This window comes from Moschus berezovskii, chromosome 10, assembly GCF_049115385.1.
Source record: "Moschus berezovskii isolate FMDL1 chromosome 10, NW_MosBer_1.0, whole genome shotgun sequence".
Taxonomy (NCBI): domain Eukaryota; kingdom Metazoa; phylum Chordata; class Mammalia; order Artiodactyla; family Moschidae; genus Moschus; species Moschus berezovskii.
Window position 1 is genome coordinate 33,505,296 of NC_142469.1, and position 22,712 is coordinate 33,528,007.

At 38.8% G+C, this 22,712-nt stretch overlaps 1 protein-coding gene across 6 annotated transcripts in view; it reads right to left on the bottom strand.

The window, feature by feature from the left end:
* Window positions 1-22,712, bottom strand: part of PKIB (cAMP-dependent protein kinase inhibitor beta) — a 119,573-nt gene that overhangs the window by 44,633 nt on the left and 52,228 nt on the right. For 2 of the 6 annotated variants that reach the window (XM_055433208.2, XM_055433209.2), the window contains one exon: window positions 1,252-1,319. The exons of 3 other annotated variants lie outside the window; for them this stretch is intronic. Coding sequence is in view for 1 of the 3 variants with exons in the window: in XM_088840578.1 (XP_088696704.1) it covers window positions 20,772-20,796 (25 nt within the window). In the remaining 2 variants the exon portion in view is untranslated. Of the gene's footprint in view, window positions 1-1,251; window positions 1,320-20,771; window positions 20,837-22,712 lie in introns of all 6 variants that reach the window. One more of the 6 variants, XM_088840578.1, reaches the window with a different exon arrangement.

Consider the following 22,712-nt stretch of genomic DNA (forward strand, 5'->3'; position numbering starts at 1 on the left):
TACTTTGGCCACCTCACATGAAGAGTTGACTCACTGGAAAAGACTCTGATGCTGGGAGGGATTGGGGGCGGGAGGAGAAGGGGACGACAGAGAATGAGATGGCTGGATGGCATCACCAACTCAATGGACATGAGTTTGAGTGAACTCCGGGAGTTGGTGATGGACAGGGAGGCCTGGCGTGCTGTGATTCATGAGGTCGCAAAGAGTCGGACACGACTGAGCGACTGAACTGAACTGAACTGAAGAACTAGTAACTAATAAACAACATTTAAGGGATGCCCTCGAATCCTAAAATGATCCAAGGTAGTCATCACTTCTAGTCAACAACCTTTGAAACAAATATTAGCTGATGGGAAGCACAGAAATATGCTGTACAGGATCTCACCCACTTGGTGAGGAGCCCAATCACCTTCAGACCTTAGTTATCTGACTTTGTTTCATTAATCTATCTTTATACCATGGATCCTGGACTGTATGCCTTTCAACATGCTAGAACATGACTACATTAGACTCGAAATATCTTTCAGGGAATACAATGTAAAATGCTATTACTACAAACACATTTTGTAGGACAAAACTCTCTGCCCCCATTGGTTCATCTCAATTTGTCTAATAAAATATGTTTGTGAAAAGATGTGCTTGTCTTGATCTCTTGCTACACTGACGTAGAAAGGAAATCTCAGATTCCCCATTCCTGCGTGGACCAGTACTTGGTATCTCACAATAGAAGGTATTTCATAAATATGATGAAACCAAATGGATCATAGCTATTATGAGTTCTAACTTTGATTTTTTTAAAAACAATTCACTAAAATCATTAATGAAAAAGACAAAGTTGTCCAAAACCATACAGTTTTTAACAGAATTCAAATTCTTCCCCTTTCCTCTGTTCATATCCTACTCTCTTCCTCTTCCTTTCACATGATGTTACAGCGTTTCTAAAATATGTGAACACACAGATATTTTCACAAAGGGGAAAAGTAAGAAAAATGACACTAAGAAAGAGAAATTGCAAAAAAAATAACGAAACATTCAGTAGTTGTTGATAGATTTGTTGAAGGTTTTCTGAGGATTTGTTTTCCTTGTTTTGTTTTTTGAAGGGTGACTTTTGTGTCTGCTTTGTTCCCATTCAAATTTTGCATGCCAACTTAGATTGTATCACTATATCTTGTCAAACGTTTTACTGAAGGAGTCATTTCTTCCACAAAATCAATATCTAATTTCCTAAATAAAGAAGAAAAAAATACTTACAAATCTCTGATTAAAATATGCTGCTATTTCTAAGACAGGTTTAGGAAGAAACTGACAAACCCTTTTTCCTGTAAATCAAAAAAAAAAAGACTATAAAAAATCAGATAAGGTGAAAATCCATTTAAATCATCAAATTGCAATCATTTTGCCCTTTTTAAACTTAAAACTGGTAAACATCATGACTTGTTTGACTTTCTTGAGAAAAGCAGAATCTCCAATTCTACAACAAAATTTTCTATTAAAAGTCAAAAGCGATCATTTCAAATAACAAGTGTTAATACCTAGGATTGCCAGCTACAAAATGCAATTATACCACAACAGTGCAATTAGGGATTAATGTCAAGTTGAGAAAGTCATCACATAGGTTCCCTCCTCTGGGCTCTAAAACACTCTAGTCTATCTCTACCCTTGAACCTATCACCTATATTGTTAATTAGTGCCTGCCTTCCCATCCCCCACCTCACACAAGTTTCTTAAAGCCTTTTGAGGGCACAGACTGTGATTCATTCACCTTGCACATGGTAGGAGGGATGTAAACATGGTAGGAGGGATGTAAACATACGTTGAATGTCAAGGTTTGTGAGGTGCTTTTCAGACTCAGAGCTGCCTGAACGCATACTTATCACTGCAGAAGAATTTTAAAACCCAGAGCAGACACCTTTCAACTGCGTTCCTCTACCCAGCTTCCTATATGGTTTTCTCTGTTCCTCTCACTGTGTATCTGAAACTGTTTTCCTTCAAATGAGTCCTATTTGTTCAGATGAGATAAAGGGAACTGAGAAGAGGAAGAGAAAAATAAATGAACAAATTATCATATGGGAAGTAGTAACAAAGTAAAAATTTTACAAGCTTCAAAATTAATGTAATACAATGCAAATATGCACCCCCAAAAAGCAAGATTAAGAAAAATACTTTTGTAGTCCTAACTTTTCAGACATTTGCTTATGGCTCTCCGAAAAGATTTAGTAGAACCTGCAAATAGGAATCCAGTTTAAAAACAGTCAGGTAAAAAGCATAACACTGTTGGGTCTTTAAACGTATATTTAATAAATCTCTATAATTTTACACCTTTTCCAGGATCAAATTTTGTTTTTATTTTATGAATTTCCTCCTATCTCTTCCTATTTTACTAGAATCAAAAGAAAGAAATACTGGCGGTTATTTTTCCCTCTTCACTTCTTTGCAGCTTATGCTATATTCAAATATATTCATGAAATGGACTTTAAAAATATCCATATGAATTTTTGATTCTTCACAGACATCAAAATTCAGATTTATGGATGATATGCTAAACACAAATACACTAAAGATTAAGAGACTGAGAGACTCTCTACTTATCTTTTAAACTATCAATTATCAAAAACTACCAACAAAACAAAAGTAATTTCTGAAAAGGCTTTAAGAACAGTGGCATGCCTTTAACATGACCAACAAATTGTTTTGAGCACACATCTCCTATTTTTGAAAATTCATGTTTATAAATTATAAGTACCACTCTTCTAATGAAAAATATAATTTGTTATATTATCACTGACATTACATTAAATACATTAACAGAAATTTAAATCAAATAAGAATACTGTAAATATAACTAAGTGTTCTACCATGTTCTCCCTGAACTTCCAGGTTGGATGCAGAATTTAGAAGACCTTGCTACTATACAAGATCTAATTTCCCCCCCATTATCTCTCCTGTAACTGCAGTTAAATCTAGGAAAAACCTGGTGATATACATGTAACAACTAAGAGATTCCCAAGGGCAAAAGGCCAGTGGTTTCAGCAAAGATTATTACAAGCTTTGCAAGCGGAACAAATCAAGATGTGGGTGGACCAGCAGAAATTCATCATATTAGTATACATGTGCATGCAGGGCTTTGAATTAGCACAGATCCTGCAAATCAGCTAATTCAGTGATTTTCAAACTGTTTTAAAATATTTCTTTCCCAAATGAACTCTTCAGCGGGGGGCCAATATGTAAGACAGATACAAACAGAACGGCTCTGGCTAAAGCAGCTTCAGTCTCTACCCACTCTTCTTCCACCTTAACTCTCCCTCCACAAATGCACTTTGAAAATTACTTGACAACACTGCCATTTTAGAGATGAAGCTACCATGCTGAAGAGGGAACAAGAGTAGCTGTTGTAAGACAATGAAATAGATAAAGTAGCTGAATGACTGATCCTGGACACTGGACTGTCTTCCTTGTAGATGCCCCTGCTTTGTTTTCATGGACTGGCTTTCCTGCACATCCCCATCAGATCTCATTTGCAAATAAACATTTTTAAAGTATGATCTGGTAAGATTTAAGGTACTCTTTGCTTCTAGGGTTTGATAAAATAATGCATACTTATCTTTTTCTTTTAAATCTATACTAACTTGAAAGTTTTCATGACTTGAGCAGTCAGGCATGTCAGTATGCAAACTCTGCATAAAGAAGGATCCTGTTCACTTCAGACAGATCTAACACTGCACTTATACTGCTTGGCTTCATGTACCTCACCCTAGCCCTGGACCTGATCTGACAATTTCTCCAAAAAAATGAAATACAAATATAAAGATGACGCCTGCTTAGTTATATTAAATAAATGTCTGCCTCTATCATTCCTAGGATTGTAGGACTGAAGATGAAGTTGTTTGAGAACAAATAAGCAGCTAGAGAACTACATGAGGTAATACTTAGTCAGTGGTTGCACTGAACTGTTTCACAATTTCAATGAGTTACTAAATCTAGTTATAGCTGCTTCAAGGAGCATTAGTTTCTACTTTTGTTTTGTTTTTAAAGGCAAATCATAGCTCTAAAATGTATAAAGGCCTGAACATTCAAAATGTCAGATGAGGGGATGGAAGGGAGGGAATATATGTATACATATAGCAAATTCACATTATTGTACAGCAGAAACAAACACAACATTATAAAGCAATTATACTCCAATTAAAATAATATTCTTAAATCCCCTCCAAAAAAAATATCAGATGAACTTCATCCGCTTCCTAAAAAAAAAAAAAACTGACCACTTCAACTGCAAGACCCAGTTTTGAAAGGCTGTTTTCTGACAATGTAGTTAATCTCTCAAGCATTATAAAGATGAAAACACCACAAGATGAATCAATGTGACATGAGAGAGTATGGACACTCATGAAGATGTTTTCAATCCGCAGAACTCAAATGAACTAGCTTAGGAAAACAAATGACTCTGCATGCCTGACACAGAGTAGGTACCCAACACATGTTTACTGGATAAACAAAGGATAAATTAATGAAAGTTGAAAACAGATCAGAAGCAGGTAGAATAAGACCAGATTATCAAGAGTTTGAAATAGACTTTATGCTGTGGGCTACTTAGCTGAGGTTTAACAACAACAAAAATGGCTCTTTAAAAGAAAAATGAGTGAGTTGATAGTAAGCAAACAGTAAACCCAGCTGTAAGACTCTAGAAGTAATCTTGGCGTTGGCAATAAAGGCCCACCAAAGGGGGAGACAATAAAACTGGATTAAGGAAGGTGTGGCAGAGGCTTCTGCTTGGGTTTTCAATAGTTCTTCTTCTCTACAAAACAGAAGGTTCAGCTGGGTACATAGCTAAGGACCCTATTACCAAGCCTCCCATGCTGCTAGATGCAACCATGTAACTGGATTTTGTCACTGAAACATGAGCTATGAGCATAAGTGATGTATGCATTTCTAGGCTACACCCTAAAAGAGAGGGGAGTGTGGCCCTTCCCTTCTCTTTTTCCTTTTTGAAAACTTGATAGTAACTGTATGGTGAGCCATCATTCACCACGTGGACAAGGACAGCACCCTGGGGATGACAAAGCAACAAGATGTAAATAGCCCGTATCCCTAACATGTCAAGCCATGTCTGTACCATCTACCTGGGCTGTAATACGACAGAACTAAACCTACACTATGTTTAAAGAAAGTGAAGTCGCTCAGTCATGTCCACCTCTTTGCGACCCTCTGGACTGTAGTCTACCAGACCCCTCCATCCATGGGATTTTCTAAGTGAGATTACTGGAGTAGGTTGCCATTTCCTTCTTAAGGGGATCTTCCCAACCTAGGGATAGAACCCAGGTCTCCCGCATTGTAGGCAGACATTTTACCATCTGAGCCACACTATGTTTAACCCACTATTATTTCAGGAGTTTATTATAACTGTCAAACCAATATTTTAACTAATTCAGATGAATAAAAAACATGTTGAAGTAGAAAAATCCACAGAATGTGGTGACAGGCCAAAGTGAATGAAGGAGGGCAACAAGCTGAAACAATTGCAAGGTTTTATGTTTAGGGAACTGGGTCACAGAGTCACTAACAAAATAACAGATGAGAAGGAGAGCTAGTAAGTTCAGATGCTGGCAGTACTGCCAAGGGGACGGCAGAGCAAGTAACTGGAACTATGGGCCTGGCATTCAGACAAGAGGAGAAAATTAAAAACGGAAATTTCAGCAATTTTGTATCATATACAGAGCTGAAGAGATGAGAACTGACAGAATCTCAGGCTAAAAGAGATCAATGGCTGTGTCAATGAATAACAGTGTGTTCTCACAAGAGGCAGGAGAGAGAAGCAGTGGCAATTAATAGGAGAAGGGTAATCAAAACCACAATGAGATACCATTTCACGCCAGTCAGAATGGCTGCTATCCAAAAGTCTACAAGCAATAAATACTGGAGAGGGTGTGGAGAGAAGGGAACCCTCTTACACTGTTGGTGGGAATGCAAACTAGTACAGCCACTATGGAGAACAGTGTGGAGATTCCTTAAAAAACTGGAAACAGAACTGCCATACGACCCAGCAATCCCACTGCTGGACATACACATGAAGGAAACCAGAATTGAAAGAGACACATGTACCCCAATGTTCATCACAGCACTGTTTACAATAGCCAGGACATGGAAACAACCTAGGTGTCCATCAGCAGACGAATGGATAAGAAAGCTGTGGTACATAATGGTACATTGTGGTACACAATGGAATATTACTCAGCCATTAAAAAGAATACATTTGAATCAGTTCTAATGAGGTGGATGAAACTGGAGCCTATTATACAAAGTGAAGTAAGCCAGAAAGAAAAACACCAATACAGTATACTAAATCATATATATGGAAAAAGTGTGGCTAGAGCAGGCTAAGGCTGGGAGAGATTCTAACACTAACAACAGTATAATGCTAAGCACATGAGCTTTGGAGCCAGGCTGGCTCTAGAACATAACCATAACTGGGCCACTTTAATACAACTTTTCTTATGTATACTGTGAAAATTCTTTCCGGGGCTATTAGTAGTTCTCCTCCATTCTTCCATGGAGGAAGATAAAAAAGCTGTTAATAAAGCTAGTGGATGTGATGGAATTCCAGTAGAACTATTTAAAACCCTGAAGGATGATGCCATCAAGGTGTTGCATTAAATATGTCAGCAAATCTGGAAGACCCAGCAGTGGCCACAGGACTGGAAAAGGTCAATCCTCATCCCAATTCCCAAGAAGAATAGTATGAAACAATGTGCTAACCACCAGAAAACTGCACTCATCTCCCACGCTAGTAAAGTCAAGCATAAAATGTTGCATGCTAGGCTTCAGCATTATGTGAACCAAGGACTTCCAGATGTCCAAGATGTATTTAGGAAAGAAAGAGGAACCAGAGATCAAATTGCCTACATTTGCTGGATCATAGAGAAAGCTAGAGAATTCCAAAAAACCATCTACCTCTGTTTCATTGACTACACCAAAGCCTTTGACTATGTGGATCATAATAAATACTGTGGAAAGCTGTAAAGAGATGGGAATACCAGATAACCTTACCTGTCTCCTGAGAAATCTGTATGCAGGTCAAGAAGCAACAGAACACTGTATGGAACAACCGACTGGCTCAAGATTGAGAAGGGAGCACGGCAGGGCTGTCTGCTGTCACCCTGTTTGTCTAATATATGTGCTGAGCACATCATGAGAAATGCCAGGCTGGATGAGTTACAAGCTGGAATCAAGATAGGCGGGAGAAACATCAACAGCCTCAGATATGTGGATGATACCACTTTAATGGCAGAAAGCGAAGAGGAACTAAACAGCCTCTTGATGATAGTGAAGGAGGAGGGTGAAAGAACTAGCTTAAAACTAAATATTAAAAAAACTAAGATCATGGCATCCAGCTCCATTACTTCATGGCAAATAGAAGGGAAAAAAGTGGAATAAGTGACAGATTTCCTCTTCCTGGGCTCTAAAATCACTGCAGTGGGTGACTGAAGTTATGAAATCAGAAGATGTTTGCTTCTTGGCAGGAAAGCTATGACAAACCTAGACAGTGTGTTGAAAAGAAGAAACGTTACTCTGCCGACAAAGGTCCATGTAGTCAAGGCTAGGGTCTTCCCAGTGGTCATGTGTGGTTGTGAGAGCTGGACCATAAAGAAGGCTGAGCACTGAAGAATTGATATTTTTGAACTGTGGTGTTGGAGAAGACTCTTGAGAGTCCCTTGGACTGCAAGGAGATCAAAACCAGTCAATCTGAAGGGAAGTCAACCCTAAATATTCATTAAAAGGACTGATGTTGAAGCTGAAACTCCAGTATTTTGGTCATCGGAAGCAAACAGCTGACTCACTGGAAATGTCCATGGTGCTGGGAAAGACTGAAGACAGAAGCAGAAGAGGGAATCAGAGGATGAGATGGGTGGATGGCATCACTGATTCGATGGACATGAACTTAAGCAAACTTTGGGAGACGGTGAGAGACAGAGAGGCCTGGCGTGCTACAGTCTGTGAGGTCAGTCTGGGAGACTGACCAACAACAACAAATGTAAAAATAGAACTTTTGCTCACAGAGTGTTCTGAAGATTAGGTGAGACAACGTCTAAGTACAAATGCCTTAATAAACAATAGTCATTAATATTAGGATGTTCTCTGCAGCAAACGAGCAAGTGCACTTTAGAAGGTTAATGAGTAGTACAAGATCACAAATTATTACTTTATTGGGGGCAAAGGAGGATAAACTCAGCTTCATCCAAAACCCACCTGTAAGTTACCAACACGGAACCAAAAAAGATCTGTGAAAATTTCAAACACACTTGGGTATTTTTTTTATTAATAAAATTGATTTATAGCCAACTATTTTATCCCCTCCTCCTGACCTCCATTTCCTTTCAAAACTAACTCTGTATGAACTCCTGTGTGGTTTTGATCCCATTATTTCCTGGGCCAAAGGTTTCCCTCTTTAATCTACTTTGCCCTAATATTCTCAGTCATGGCTATTTCTTTTTCTTACCATCTAGGAAAAACACAGGTAGAAAAAAATGTATTAGGGAAATCTTATTCTGAGGCATATACCTTTGTTAACTATTTAATAAGCTTCAGATTTAGGTGCTTCTACCTGAATAAAAACACTGATTGTTAGTTTTAGATTTTAGAATAGCATGAAGAAAACATCTGAGATAAATTCATTCTTAACAGGTCTTTGGAAGAGTTATTCTTGGAAACTATCTCTAAGAATTATCTCTGAAAAGCAAACCAGCCAAGACTTCAAACTCAGTTCATCAATAAAGAGGCTTAGGCTGAAATGCTCATTTCTGGTTTTCCCATTTACCTTTACTAAGAGAGGCAGCCTAGCCTTGTTTCTCTTTGTCATTGATGTTGTCATCACCATTTTGAGGATTTTTTTTTTAAATCCAGGTATATACTGCTGCTGCTAAGTCACTTCAGTCGTGTCCGACTCTGTGTGACCCCACAGACGGAAGCCCACCAGGCTCCCCTGTCCCTGGGATTCGCCAGGCAAGAACACTGGAATGGGTTGCCATTTCCTTCTCCAATGTGTGAAAGTGAAAAGTGAAAGTGAAGTCGCTCAGTCGTGTCCGACCCTTAGCAACCCCACGGACTGCAGCCTACCAGTCTCCTCCATCCATGGGATTTTCTAGGCAATAGTACTGGAGTGGCTTGCCATTGCCTTCTCCAAAATCCAGGTATATAGGTCAACTGAAAAAATCCATCGCTTTTGTAATTCATCATCTGTCTAGAACTGGAGAGCCATTTAGAGCAGGCCACTGCATTAAACTGTACAGACTGTACTTCATGACTGGAGCCCAACACTCACAGTTGAATTTTAAAACGTTAACATCATTAAAGTACAAAAGTAGAATAAAGGAAAGTCTTAATACACTTTTCTACTAAGATGTATTTTTCCCTAGAGTGTTGCTTAGTAGACATACTAAATTTTTTACATTAAATATATTTATTATTTAAAAGATGAGCTAACATTTAAATATGCTTCACTTTAAGACATTACATTCAAGGCAAGAAGATTATGGACAGAACAAAAAAAGAGACAAAACTCAACGAAGATATATTTAATGTCAAAGTTATCTCCTTCCTTCCCCTTCTCAGATTTGAGAATGACTACATGTCTCATACAGAGGCCAGTGACATTTACTACTAGCCGAATTTACACTTCCTCTATCGGCACCTTGTTCATGTTAGGATTTATCTGGCTCAGAGGAAAAAGGCAGCTGCAATGGTGAGTCACTAAAATGGTGATTCACAATTCTCAGGAAAGCAGCTGCTGCTAAAAGCTGTGCTTCACACATCAATCATTTGCTGATTGTCACAGCTAGTTCAGGCACATTATCTGCTCGGCCTACTGATTGTGTGGTTGTGGATATTTGCAGCGCATTGCAGTGTTCCTGTTGTCATATGATGCTGCACTAGTTGAAATAACATCATCCTGTGGACCTTCAAAAATGAGAAAATCCACATCATCATGAAAATACAATCATCTCATGAAGGAGCTGATGAAAAGAGCAGTCATTCTAAATGCTAAAAGACTAGTTTATTTTCAGTAGTACGATTCTACCCACCTCTGCATTTCTCTGAGGGACTGACCTCAGACAGTGACAGTCCAGCAGTATCATAAGTACCAGATTTGGGGTTATGGCTTGAGCGATGACCCCTTCTCCCCAAAGGAAATGTTGAAGTTCAAACCCCAGTACCTTAGACTGTGATCTTATCTGGAGATATAACCAAGTTAAGAAGAAGTCATACTGTTGTAGGTCAGACCCTTAATCCAATACAACCAGTGACCTTAGAAAAAGAAGGAAGGAAAAGGGAGGTGGCAAGACAGGGATAAATTAGGCGGCTAGGATTAACATATACACACTTCTATATATAAAATGGGGCTTCCTTGGTGGCTCAGATGGTAAAGAATCTGCAGGCAATGAGGGAGACCTGGGTTTGATCCCTGAATCAGGAAGAGCCCCCAGAGAAGGGAATGGCTACCCACTCCAGTATTCTCGCCTGAAGAATTCCATGGACAGAGGAGCCTGGCAGGCTGTAGTCCATGGGATCACAGAGTCAGACACGACTGAGCAGCTAACATGTATAAAACAGATAACCAAAAAGGACCTACTGTATAGCACTAAGAATTCTACTCAATACTCTGTAATAACCTATATGGGAAAAGAATCTGAAACACACACACATATATTGCTATGCTATACACCTGAAACTTACACAATAGTGTAAATCAACTATACTTCAGTTAAAAAACATTTTTTTTAAGGGGGAAAATGTGAAGACACAGAGACACAGGAGGAATGTCATATGAAGATGGAGGCAGAGACTGGAGTAATATATGTACGAGCCAAGGAATACCTGGGTCTGCCAGAGGCTGGAAGAGATCAGGGAAGATCTTCCCCTAGAGACTTTGGAGGGAGCACAGTCCTGAAAACACTGTGAAATAACAAATTACCAGTTTGTTGTATCGTGTTATGGCAGCCCTTTTAGGGCATCCATCTGGGGATAATGAAAGAGTATCAGCAGCTCCTAAAGGGCATGGTATAAAGTGTGTTGACTTAGGAAACAATGGTGACTTGAACGTTTTTTTCAAGCCACATTTACTCAGACTTTTCTCAAATTAAAGTATCCCTAAGTTTGGAGATAACTGAGCATAAACAACATCAGGATCAGACTAACAGATTAAAAAACATAAAATTGGCTTGAGATGAACCAAATATCTCATAACAGCTTGCATGTCTAGTGCTTCCTGGTATCTCATGACCTTTTGGTATTAACAGATATAAAGCTTTCACCATCTTTACTCATGCCTAGAAGTTCAAACACATGCAAAAGAACAAACAGATGCATTAGAATCATTACAGAACCTGTTTCCATAATGTTTGCAAATCAAAAGAAGTGCATAAGAAATGTTTATAATCAAAATAAGGAAAACAAGAAATATGCTTAAGAGATTGAGCCATTAAACTAAACCTTCATAATCTTGCTTAAGCTTTTAGCTTCTTGTTCAATTGTGTCTGACTCTGTGACCCCATGGACTGCAGCACACCAGGCCTTCCTGTCCTTCACTATCTCCCGGAGTTTGCCCAAATTCATGTCTATTGAGTGGATGATGCCATCCAACTATCTCATCCTCTGTCCCACCCTTCTCTAGCCCTCAATCTTTCCCAGCATCAGGGTCTTTTCCAATGAATCAGCTCTTTGTTTCAGGTATTGGAGCTTCAGCTTAAGCATCAATCCCTCCAATGAATATTCAGGATTGATTTCCTTCAGGATTGACTGGTTTGATCTCCCTGCTGTCCAAGGGACCCTCAAGAATCTTCTTCAGTACCACATTTCGAAAGCATCAATTCTTCAGCACTCAGCTCTCCTTATGGTCCAACTCTCACATCCATACACGACTACTGGAAAAACGACAGCTTTGACTATACAGACCTTTGTTGGCAAAGTGATGTCTCTGCTTTTTAATATGTTGTCTAGGTTTGTCATAGTTTTTCTTCCAAGAAGCAAGCGTCTATTAATTTCATGGCTGCAGTCACCATCTGCAGTGATTTTCGAGCCAAAGAAAATAAAATCTATCACTGTTTCTACTTTTCCCCCATCTATTTTCCATGAAGTGATGGGACCACATGCCAAGATCTTAGTTCTTATCTTGGAAGGTAGTAAAACATAGTAAGCTAGACTCAGACACCCTTGAGTTATACTATCTCCACTACTAAATAGTTCTGTGTCTGTAGGCAAGCTATATACCATCTCTAAACTTCAATCATTAGTAAATGAGACTAATAATGTTACCAACTTTATAAAGAAACCATCTGGTAATTATCAGCAACTATTCTGATTACCAAGGGCTTCTCGGGTGAAGAGGTAAAGGATCCACCTGCCAATGCAGGAGAAGCAAGAGACACAGGTTCAATCCCTGGGTTGGGAAGATCCCCTAGAGGAGGAAATGGCAACCCACTTCAGTATTCTTACCTGGAAATTTCACGGACAGAGGAGCCTGGCGGGCTACGGTCCATGGGGTCGCAAAGAGTTGGATACAACTGAGCACATACATTCTTATTACTAATCTCAGTCTTAGCTAAAGTTGCCACTTCACTTATAGAAGAGATATTGCTCCAGGCCTCTAATTTCTGTTTTTAAACCAGAAAGAAAAAAAGCCAGCTGCAAAATGGATCAACTCTAAACAGTACCCATAATGCCATAGCCTCTCTTTCTACAACTAGACAAAAAGAGTAAATCCTTTGTAAATATTGTTGGTAAGAAGCCTCTTGATGAAAGTGAAAGAGGAGAGTGAAAAGTTTGGCTTGAAGCTCAACATTCAGAAAACAAAGATCATGGCATCTGGTCCCAACACTTCATGGGATATAGATGGGGAAACAGTGGAAACAGTGTCAGACTTTATTTTTTTGGGGCTCCAAAATCACTGTGGATGCTGATTGCAGCCAGGAAATTAAAAGACGTTTACTCCTTGGAAGGAAAGTTATGACCAACCTAGATAGCATATTAAAAAGCAGAGTCATTACTTTGCCAACAAAGGTCCATCTAGTCAAGACTATGGTTTTTCCCGTGCTCATGTATGGATGTGAGAGTTGGACTGTGAAGAAAGCTGAGCGCAGAAGAATTGATGCTTTTGAACTGTGGTGCTGGAGAAGACTCTTGAGAGTCCCTTGGACTGCAAGGAGATCCAACCAGTCCATTCTAAAGGAGATCAATCCTGGGTGTTCATTGGAAGGACTGATGCTAAAGCTGAAATTCCAATACTTTGGCCACCTCATGCGACGAGTTGACTCACTGGAAAAGAGTCTGATGCTAGGAAGAATTGGGGGTGGAAGGAGACAGGGACAACAGAGAATGAGATGGCAGGATGACATCACCAACTCGATGGACATGAGTTTGAGTGAACTCCGGGAGTTGGTGATGGACAGAGAGGCCTGGCGTGCTGTGATTCATGGGGTCGCAAAGAGTCGGACACGACTGAGCGACTGAACTGAACAGAACTGAACTGAAGAATCTTTCTAAAATGTGTTAATCCCTTTCTCCCGTTTGGTAAATAGAAGATACTGGACATGGCAGTATCTTTATACATCTTTCAGCTTCTTACACTTTTTGATGGTCTTTATTCAGAGTATCAAATATCATTAGGATGATTTTTTATATAGGACTTTAATATAGCAAAATAGTTTCTTGTAATATACAAACCATGCTCATAATCCCCTCATGACATCATTCTATTTTTTTGTTTCACTATGTTTTACTTCCATATGTGGAATTTCAGGTAGCTAAAAGGCCAGCCATCAAACCCTAAGTCTCTTCTTGTCAAACTAAAATAATGTCAAAAATATTTTATATTTTATCCCTGGATCTGGAAGACCCCCTGGAGAAGGAAATGGCAACTCAACTCCAGTATTCTTGCCTGGGAAATCCCATGGACAGAGGAGCCTGGCGGGCTACAGTTCACAGGGTCCCAAGAGTCGGACACAACTTAGTAACTAAACCACCACCACCAAATATAAATTAAACTTCACCAAAATTTAAAAATTTTGTGCACTAAAAGACACCATCAAAAAGTGACAAGGTTACCCACAGAAGTGGAGAAACTATTTGCCAATCACATCTGATAAATGACTTGTATCTAAAGTATACAGGAATTATTACAACTAAATCAATAAAAAATAACCCAATTGAGAAAATGGGCAATAGATATTAAAAGACATTTCTCCAAAGAAGGTATGCAAATGGCCAATAAGGACATGAAAAGATGCCTAACATCATTAGCTGCTAGAAGATGAAAATTAAAACCACATTGAAATACCACCTCACACCCACCAAGATGGCTATAATAAAAAAGATGGACAATGACAAGTGTTGACAAGGATGTGGAGAAACTGAAAGCCTCCCTCAGAATATAAATATAAAAACAGGATATAAAATGGTAAAGCTTCATTGGAAAAAAAGGTTGGCAATCCTTCAAATTATTAAACAGAGTTACTATATGACCAGCTATTTTACCCATAGGTATATACCAGTGAATAATGAAAGCACATATCTACATAAAAACTTTCACAAGAATAACATTTTAACACTGCTTCATAACAATGTCCTTCATAATAGCCAAGAAAAGGAAACAAAGTGACTGTTCATCAACTGATGAGTGTATAAACATAATGTAGTGTATCCTTCAGTTCAGTTCAGTTCAGTCCCTCAGTCGTGTCCGACTCTTTGCAACCCCATGAATCACAGTACGCCAGGCCTCCCTGTCCAACACCAACTCCTGGAGTTCACGCAGACTCGTGTCCATCGAGTTGGTGATGCCATCCAGCCATCTCATCTCTATCGTCCACTTCTCCTCCCGTCCCCAATCCCTCCCGGTCTTTTCCAGTGAGTCAACTCTTCGCATGAGATGGCCAAAGTATTGCAGTTTCAGCTTCAACATCAGTCCTTCCAATGAACACCCAGGATTGATCTCCTCTAGAATGGACTGGTTGGATCTCCTTGCAGTCCAAGGGACTCTCAAGAGTCTTCTCCAGCACCACAGTTCAACAGCATCGATTCTTCGGTAATCAGCTTTCTTCACAGTCCAACTCTCATTACAACACAGTATTACTTGGCAGTAAAAAGGAATGGAGCACTGATACACACTACAACATGATGAACTTGGTAACATTCCACTGAGTGAAAGAAAACACATGTATGGTTCTATTTATACAGAACATCCAATACACACAAACTTATAGAGACTAAGTAGATTTGTGGTTTCCAAGAGCTGGAGGGTGGTTTGGGGGGGAATTGAGGAGTCACAGCTCATGGTTTAAGGGTTTCTCTTGCAGTGATGAAAATGTGACCATGATAACGGTGAATGAATATACTAGAAACCATCGTGATGTATTCCTTAAATGGAAGACTTTTATGGTATGTGAATTATACGTCAATAAAGATTTTTTAAACTAAATTTACTGCAAAACATTCTCAGAGGAGGTTAATGTTCAGTGTGAATGTTTGAAAGAGGACTATTATACAATATGCCAACCATGATTATCTATAGAGCCATCTACTCATAACAGCATTTTGAAAAACACATTGATAACAGATCCCAACTTGAGCTTGTTTTCTCTTTTCTAAACAGAGAATGTAGGATTAGAAGACCACTTTGTTGCATTCTCCATATTTTGCACATGTTCTATCTTTTGATCATTCTTCTAAAATAGTAAGAGATGTCTACGTATGAATATTCAATCTGCAAATATTAATGTTTCATATATAATAGAGGAAAACAATAGAATAGGAAAAACAAGAGATCTCTTCAAGAAAATTAGAGATACCAAGGGAACATTTCATGCAAAGATGGGCTCGATAAAGGACAAAATGGCATTGACCTAACAGAAGCAGAAGATATTAAGAAGAGGTGGCAAGAATACACAGAAGAACTGTACAGAAAAGATCTTCACGACCAAGATAATCACGATGGCGTGATCACTCACCTAGAGCCAGACATCTTGGAATGTGAAGTCAAGTGGGCCTTAGAGAGCATCACTACAAGCAAAGCTAGTGGAGGTGATGGAATTCCAGTTGAGCTATTTCAAATCCTGAAAGATGATGCTGTGACAGTGCTGTACTCAATATGCCAGCAAATTGGAAAACTCAGCAGTGGCCACAGGACTGGAAAAGGTCAGTCTTCATTCCAATCCCAAAGAAAGGCAATGCCAAAGAATGCTTAAACTACTGCACAATTGCACTCATCTCACATGCTAGTAAAGTCATGCTCAAAATTCTCCAAGCCAGGCTTCAGCAATATGTGAACCGTGAACTTCCAGATGTTCAAACAGGTTTTAGAAAAGGCAGAGACACCAGAGATCAAATTGCCAACATCCACTGGATCTTGGAGAAAGCAAGAGAGTTCCAGAAAAACATCTATTTCTGCTTCATTGACTATGCCAAAGCCTTTCACTGTGTGGATCACAATAAACTGTGGAAAATACTGAAAGAGATGGGCATACCAGACCACCTGACCTGCCTCTTGAGAAACCTGTATGCAGGTCAGGAAGCAACAGTTAGAACTGGACATGGAACAACAGACTGGTTCCAAATAGGAAAAGGAGTACGTCAAGGTTGTATATTGTCACCCTGCTTATTTAACTTATATGCAGAGTACATCATGAGGAACGCTGGGCTGGAAAAAGCACAAGCTGGAATCAAGATTGCTGGGAGAAATATCAATAACCTCAGATATGCAGATGACACTACCCTTATGGCAGAAAGTGAAGAGGAACTCAAAAGCCTCTTGATGAAAGTGAAAGAGGAGAGTGAAAAGGTTGGCTTGAAGCTCAACATTCAGAAAACAAAGATCATGGCATCTGGTCCCGTCACTTCATGGGAAATAGATGGGGAAACAGTGGAAACAGTGTCAGAATTTATTTTTTTGGGCTCCAAAATCACTGCAGATGCTGACTGCAGCCCGGAAATTAAGACGTTTATTCCTAGTTCTAGAACCTAGATAGTATATCAAAAGCAGAGACATTACTTGCCAACAACGGTCTGTCTAGTCAAGGCTATGGTTTTTCCCGTGGTTATGTATCGATGTGAGAGTTGGACTGTGAAGAAAGCTGACAGCTGAAGAATTGATGCTTTTGAACTGTGGTGCTGGAGAAGACTCTTGAGAGTCCCTTGGACTGCAAGGAGATCCAACCAGTCCATTCTAAAGGAGATCAATCCTGGGTGTTCATTGGAAGGACTGATGCTAAAGCTGAAACTGCAATACTTTGGCCACCTCATGCAACGAGTTGACTCACTGGAAAAGACTCTGATGCTAGGAGGGATTGGGGGTGGGAAGGGAAGGGGATGACAGAGAATGAGATAGCTGGATGGCATCACCAACTCGATGGACATGAGTTTGAGTGAACTCCGGGAGTTGGTGATGGACAGGGAGGCCTGGCGTGCTGTGATTCATGGGTCGCAAAGAGTCGGACATGACTGAGCGACTGAACTGAACTGAACTGATTATGAATGGTAATAATATTGAATGCCAGAATATGTCAACCACTGAGATGTTCCCTTTTATTTATAACTCAGTTTCAGATCTCTTTTCTTGAAGAAGTCACGAGTTTTCACGTGAAAGCATTCTCTTTTTGGTCACTTATTAACTAACATATAAAATCATCCTTAGGACTATAAAACAGCATGCGGGGTTGCCTCATCTTATTTTGATCAAGGATATCTGCCTAATGGAGGAGGAACTTTCTAGTGTAAGTAACCATGTGCTTATTTAATTCCAAGATGATCAGGCCTTTTATGCTTTCCAGTGATTACCACTGTAAACATAAAGCAAGCTCTCTTGGCCATGAAGTCTAAGCAAGGAGGATGCAAGAAGGATGCTATAGGTTAGTTTCTAAGACTACAGCAGAATACAGAGCTACAGAAAGCTATAATTGGCAGATGTCTTAGAGAAGAATATATTTAACTCATTAATTTCAGTCCTCAGGTCCTATACACTGAGGCCCTGAATGAGTTTGGATGGAGAACAGAAAAAGAATTAGGACCCAGGTCTTCTGAATCTTCCCCAGTGTTGTTTTACGTCATATTGACTCTCATTGCATAATGCAACATGGGCTTCTTTGCCCTTGACTTGCTGTCCGTTCCGTTCCTTTCCGTTCTGTCGCTCAGTTGTGTCCGACTCTATGTGACCCCGTGGACTGTAGCCTACCAGGCTTCTCCATCCATGGGATTCTCCAGGCAAGAATACTGGAGTGAGTTACTGTTTCCTTCTCCAGGGGATCTTCCTGACCCAGGGATCGAAGCTGGGTCTCCCACATTGGAGGCAGACGCTTTAACCTCTGAGCCTCCAGGGAAGCCCTGACTATGCTGTCAGCAGCAATGAAAACGCATACAAGTATGATAAACTCACCAGGTTTATCATGGGCTCTCTTAGGCATGTCAGAATCCTCTAAGTTCTGCTGTGTTTGGAAAACATCTGCAAATGATTCTGTGCTCAGCCTTCTCATTCATCCAGAACTGTGCCTGACATTTCCAACTCATTTGTAAAGGCAAACTAAAGAAGATAATTAATTTTCATGCTCTTTCAGGACATTTTAACATCATGCAGCTCAGGATAAGTGTTTTCACTTTTTATTTTCTTTCATGCAGATCTTTCTATTGCTGACTGTCATTCTCTGTGTCTCGTTATATAAAAAGTTCTCATGTTTTACTTTTCTTTGTGTCCTCTAAAGATAGCATGAGAACAAGTCTCTCAGCTAACAGATTTTCAAATTACTTCACTTTTGCATTTACAAATTTCCCCTTGCTACTTCATTAAATCAATGTTATTCACATAGACAACTTTATACCTAAAAAGTTTTGAGACTGAGAGTTTATCAAATTAGACTTTTAAATTCTAGTTGAGAATGTCTGCTTTCAAACAGTGAGATTCATGCCATGAGATTTAAGGATGTCAAAATAATATATTCTCCTTTATCAAGCTAAAACTTACTCAATGATTGTGTGAAAATTAAATAAGTCCAGCATAAATAAATAAATCATATAACAGTAAAATGGTCTTGCATAATGATTTCACACTTAGTTTGACTTATCGATAGATTCATCATTCACAATGTTTTTAAAAGCATAATTAAATTTTGCATGATCTCTGAAGAAAAAGTATGGTAAGGGTTGAATATCCCTGAGGCCAACAATTTTTGAAAATATGTACTAACTCTCTAGAAAATTTTACATTCATTCAAGTACATTTTATGTATGTATATAATGCCTCATTAATTTTGTTATGTAAATTAAGAGTAAATAAAATTCCAATAAGAAGTAGAGATCTTCAAACTTGATAAGCAAACAAATTATTTTAAAGTATTTAGAAACATCCATTTTCACATAAATTACATGAAAATAAAAAACATCTTTATTCACTTAAAAAGTCCATATGATTTCTATTTGGTAAAGTTAGTTTTTGTTCCTTAAGAAAAAAAATTGCTTTTATTAAAACTATTAAGTAATTCAAGCCTACTGTTTAATATTATAAAATATCAGTTCCATTAGGCTATAATTCTGCTCTATTTCATACTATATCCCCAGTGTCTAGAAGAAAGCCTGACAAATAGTCAAATAGTAAGTTGGTGTTTAATAAAAATTTGTCAAATGAATGCTACATAAATGAACAGCTGTCACTGCTAATATAAAATCTAACATTACAAATATGCCAGGAACTATGCTAAACTCTATTTTGTTGGTTTTCATTCTCAGTCTTATTCAAGAGGAGCCACTGTCATCTCCATTTTATAGATAAGACTAAGTTCAGAAAGGCTAAGTAAATACCCAAGGTTAAAACTGCAAATTTGGAAGGTTTAAGGATTTAAAACCCAGCTCTCCCTCACTGCGGAGCCTTGCGTTTAAATCCCTATTCTATAATAAGAACAATAATACTAGCAATGATATAATAATAATAATGCTGAGTCATTCCTGTGTACCACACATGGTTTGAAGCCTTCACATACATTAAACTTCATTTAATCTTTACAACAGTTTTATAAATAAGACACTACTATCCCCATTACACAGATAAGCACACAGAATGTGTTATTCTGGTTCCCTAAATTATTTCCAATAATTATGCTTGTTTTTATCATGGCCCTTTTTGAGTAATAAACCAAAGAAAAAAAGGTATAGTTATGGTCTTCTCCCAGAAGTTTGTCTCAAGTCCTGCTTTTGGTGGGACCCTGACTAAGGCATAAACACATAATAAAAATATCTTCTGAGAAACTGAAACGTGCTAGGCAACTAATCCATATTATTATCAGAGTCATCCTAACATTCTCAAGACAGATACGATTATCCTCATTTCATTGATGAGAAAACTGAGGCTGCTAGAGATTGCCCAAGCCACAAGCTATCTATTGCCCAAACACACTATCCAATGACTACTGGTACTTCTCATTGTCTGGAGATAAGAGATTTTCCTGGAGCTTTGGCAAACTAGAACTAACCCATCCTTGAACACTCTGCCAAAGCAGCCTCTTCTCTCCATGCCTCACCACTGTGACTTCAATGATACATCAAAGCAATAAAGACGGATGGGGCACATATCACTGGAAAGTGAAAGTCACTCAGTCGTGCCCGACTCTTTGCGACCCCATGGACTATACATTCCATGGAATTCACCAGGTCAGAACACTGGAGTGGGTAGCTGTTCCCTTCTCCAGGGTATCTTCCCAACCCAGAGATCAAACCCAGGTCTCCCATACTACAGGCAGATTCCTTACCTGCTGAGCCACGAGGGAAGCCCATATCATTGGAATTCTTCTCAACAGAGAGCCCAGAATACTTCCTAAATAACAAACCCACTAATGGTTACCAGAAATTATTTTCACTCCTTCTCACTGAATACAAACTCAGTAATATTAGTGCTTACAGCTTTGCATTTTTCATGTTGTATCACATGCAGTTAATCAAATTCACTTAAAGGAACACCTCACTATTTCTCACAACTTTTCTGAGAAAACAATACTGTCTTTGCTTTGTGAAGCAGTACAGAGGCAAAGGCACAACTAAAACGAGTACTGAGAACTTCCCTATCGGAGAGACCATGTTTCCTCCCCATGCTTTGTCTTCAGTGACCCCTGGTTCAGATTTAAGGTAAGAAGATGCAGCAGCCAGCGACAGGAAGTCCTGAGGCAGGTCTACCCTTGCCAAGATAAGGAAGCTCTCCCCTGGTCTTAATTTAGAAAGAGCTCTGCACAGAAAGGGTCCTTACGAGAACTAAGGAAAAGTCAAGATTGAATTTCAACCTGGTTAAAATTCCATAGTGATGTGCACATCACACCATAACAAGAGCAATAATTGCTAGCTTGAAAAAAAGGAAAAATGAGTGTATAAATGAATGAAGGCAACTAGTGAAAAGTTAAAAAATAGGCAACTGGTTTTATTGCCCTTCAAGGGATAGTATTTAAGTCATAATCTTTAATCAGTCAGCCACTGACCCAATGCATTTCCTACTCCAATTCAGAGTAATGCACAACCAAAACTTTTATATATCATTACTTCTCTGAATGTTAATTCGAATCTGACTCATCACTTTGTAAGAACTATTCTATTATCATAATTATATATAACTAATCCAGTGCCCATATGTGCAAGTGTTATCAAAGCATAATATAAATGACTTCACCCAAACCACTTCTGCAAATATATTTAGTATTTCCTACTCGTTACTCCAGAACTAGACAAAACCAATCTATTTCAAAAATAATTTAGACCTGAAAAAGATTCAGTTCAGTTCAGTCGCTCAGTCGTGTCCGACTCTCCGTGACCCCATGAATCACAGCACACCAGGCCTCCCTGTCCATCACCAACTCCCGGAGTTCACTCAAACTCATGCCCACAGAGTCGGTGATGCCATCCAGCCATCTCATTCTCTGTCGTCCCCTTCTCCTCCCGCCCCCAACCTTTCCCAACATCAGAGTCTTTTCCATAATATTCCTAACTACTCCTAATAAACAAATGACGGTTCTAGCTGGGCTTTTCCTTGAAATTTGAATGAAATCTTAGTAAATTTAATTTTAAAATATATTTTAGTCAACATAAAGAACTTAATTCAGAGATTCAAGACAATGGAAGAGATTTAGAATTTACGCATGTTTCTTTAAGGTAAGCAAACACACCACTGCATATCTGATATGTGACAAAGCTCTTGTCTTTAGTTATGTCCCTTAATTGCTCTAGCAAGAGCTGCATGGTTCATGGTGAAGCTGGACTGAGTGAACTTTTAATGACTTCATGGCTAACTGAGATGTGGCTGAAGGCCAATGTTTAAATTGAATTACTTTCTAATCTTTCAAAGCTAAGAAACACCCAGCTGAAAAAAGAGCACAATAAATATCAGTATAGTTTGCTGGAAACATCAGTGTAAGGAAGGTCCCAGAGGCTCTTCATTAACAATGATGATAAAGGAATAAGACGCAGATACCCCCAAACCAGAGACAATCCAAATACCTCTGTAATCATGCTCTCATCAAATCCCCTCATTACCAATTCTACATCCTCAAAACTAAACCTAAATTAACCCCTAAACATCATCTTAATATCAGCCATTGGTATCAATAAAAATTAATTAAGGGAACTAACATAAATCAAGACACTAAAGATGAATAGCTGCTTTTTGGATGTAAATAATCACCAGTATTTACTGCAAGCTGACTGCATAA